This window comes from Ciona intestinalis, unplaced genomic scaffold (genome assembly GCF_000224145.3).
Source record: "Ciona intestinalis unplaced genomic scaffold, KH HT000305.1, whole genome shotgun sequence".
Classification (NCBI taxonomy): domain Eukaryota; kingdom Metazoa; phylum Chordata; class Ascidiacea; order Phlebobranchia; family Cionidae; genus Ciona; species Ciona intestinalis.
In genome coordinates this window covers 1-1,710 of record NW_004190626.1, presented here as the reverse complement: position 1 = coordinate 1,710, position 1,710 = coordinate 1, and the positions used below count along the sequence as shown (strand labels likewise).

At 38.1% G+C, this 1,710-nt stretch overlaps 1 protein-coding gene across 1 annotated transcript in view; it reads left to right on the top strand.

Annotated features, from left to right (window-relative positions):
* The window catches only part of LOC104265585 (deoxyribonuclease-1-like), a 4,059-nt gene extending 2,482 nt beyond the window's left edge, over positions 1 to 1,577 (top strand). The window contains exons 6-7 of the mRNA XM_018816561.2: positions 655 to 742; positions 1,135 to 1,577. Coding sequence (XP_018672106.1) covers positions 655 to 742; positions 1,135 to 1,452 — 406 coding nt within the window. The 3' untranslated portion in view covers positions 1,453 to 1,577. The remainder of the gene's footprint in view (positions 1 to 654; positions 743 to 1,134) is intronic.
* The last annotated feature ends 133 nt before the right edge of the window (positions 1,578 to 1,710 follow it).

Below are 1,710 nucleotides of genomic sequence, written 5' to 3'. Positions count from 1 at the left end.
TTTTGTTTACAGGTTTGTGACGTATATGGTGTGTGTTTGTGACGTAGATGTGTGTTTGTGACGTATATCGTGTGTTTGTGACGTTGACAATTGTTTTATTTTTTCCAGACCTGATAAACTGGAATTATTGGGCAAGTTTCAATACAATGACACGGATGACGTATTTGAACGTGAACCAATCATAACCCGGTTTCGCTGGTTGGGGGGTAAGTTAAGACAGGGGTCAGATGGTACAGGGGTAAGATGGTACAGTCTTTATATCACTAGGTGGGGGTAGAGAGTTCACGTTGATACCAATGCACGCCAAACCAACAGATGCTGTGGCTGAGATGAATGGATTACTACAAGTTTATATGGATGCTGTTGGTGTGTATGGGAACGTAAGTTTATCAATGGTTGTTTCATCCATGTTTATAAATTAATTGTTGATAGAACACAATAATCCTGGGTGATTTGAACGCGGATTGTTCGTACGTCTGTCAATCATGTTGGGATTCGGTTGTTTTGAGGACGGATCCAACTTTTCATTGGTTGATTGGTGATGACGTAGACACCACGGTATCCAATACCGACTGTGCTTATGACAGGTTAAATATCATTGTGATGTCATAATACAATAAGTCACACTGATTAATTGTCAAACCATTATTCCAGGATAATTGTAACGGGTGACCTCATCAATGACGTTTGTTGCGCCGACGTTCACAGGTTTGACCTCGGTTTGAACTTAACCACAGATGAGGTGAGGTTATCATAGAAACATTATAACAATGAAAATCTTGTGCCAATTTTTTATATGCCTGGATAATTGTGACTTTGTTCTTTTTTTCACGATTCGCAAAATAGCCACAAGATAGTTACCAGTCATATAATGCACCTGTCAGCAGTTTATATATTGTTACGTATTACTCCATATTGTTACGTATTACACCATATTGTTACGTATTACTCCATATTGTTACGTATTACACCATATTGTTACGTATTACACCATATTGTTACGTATTACACCATATTGTTACGTATTACACCATATTGTTACGTATTACACCATATTGTTACGTATTACACCATATTGTTACGTATTACACCATATTGTTACGTATTACACCATATTGTTACGTATTACACCAGACAGCCATGGTTAGCGACCACTACCCAGTTGAAGTTACGATCGTGGCTCTCCAACCAAACATTCAACAAACACAATCCAACGAACATTCAACCTCGATGATGTCATCATACACGGCACAAGGTGTTACGACTATTGCAATAAATACAACATCCGTACAAACTAGAACCGCACAAGCAACGTCATCAACTACGTCACACCCCACCCCAGCCACCTTAGAAACTCGCGGAAACAATTCAAACAAAGTTTTTTATTCCAGATTCTTGTTTTATTGCTTTACTATAATGCCAATTGTTTCTATCATATGGAACATACCTTGATTTGTAACAATTGAACCATTGTTACAATGTAAATGTTTCTTTATTGTGATGTCATAATACACTGTATTGTTTATTAACTAGATTGTTTGACTTCAATCGCGATTATTAAAAATAATACCGATTGTGCAGCGAAATGGTCGCTACGTAGAGTGGAGCAGTAGTTTGAACCCAGAGGTAATGGGTTCAAGGCTCGTCGCTGCTACCATTCTGGACGTCTGTGTCCTTGAACAAGACACTTAACGACATTTCTTCAACACA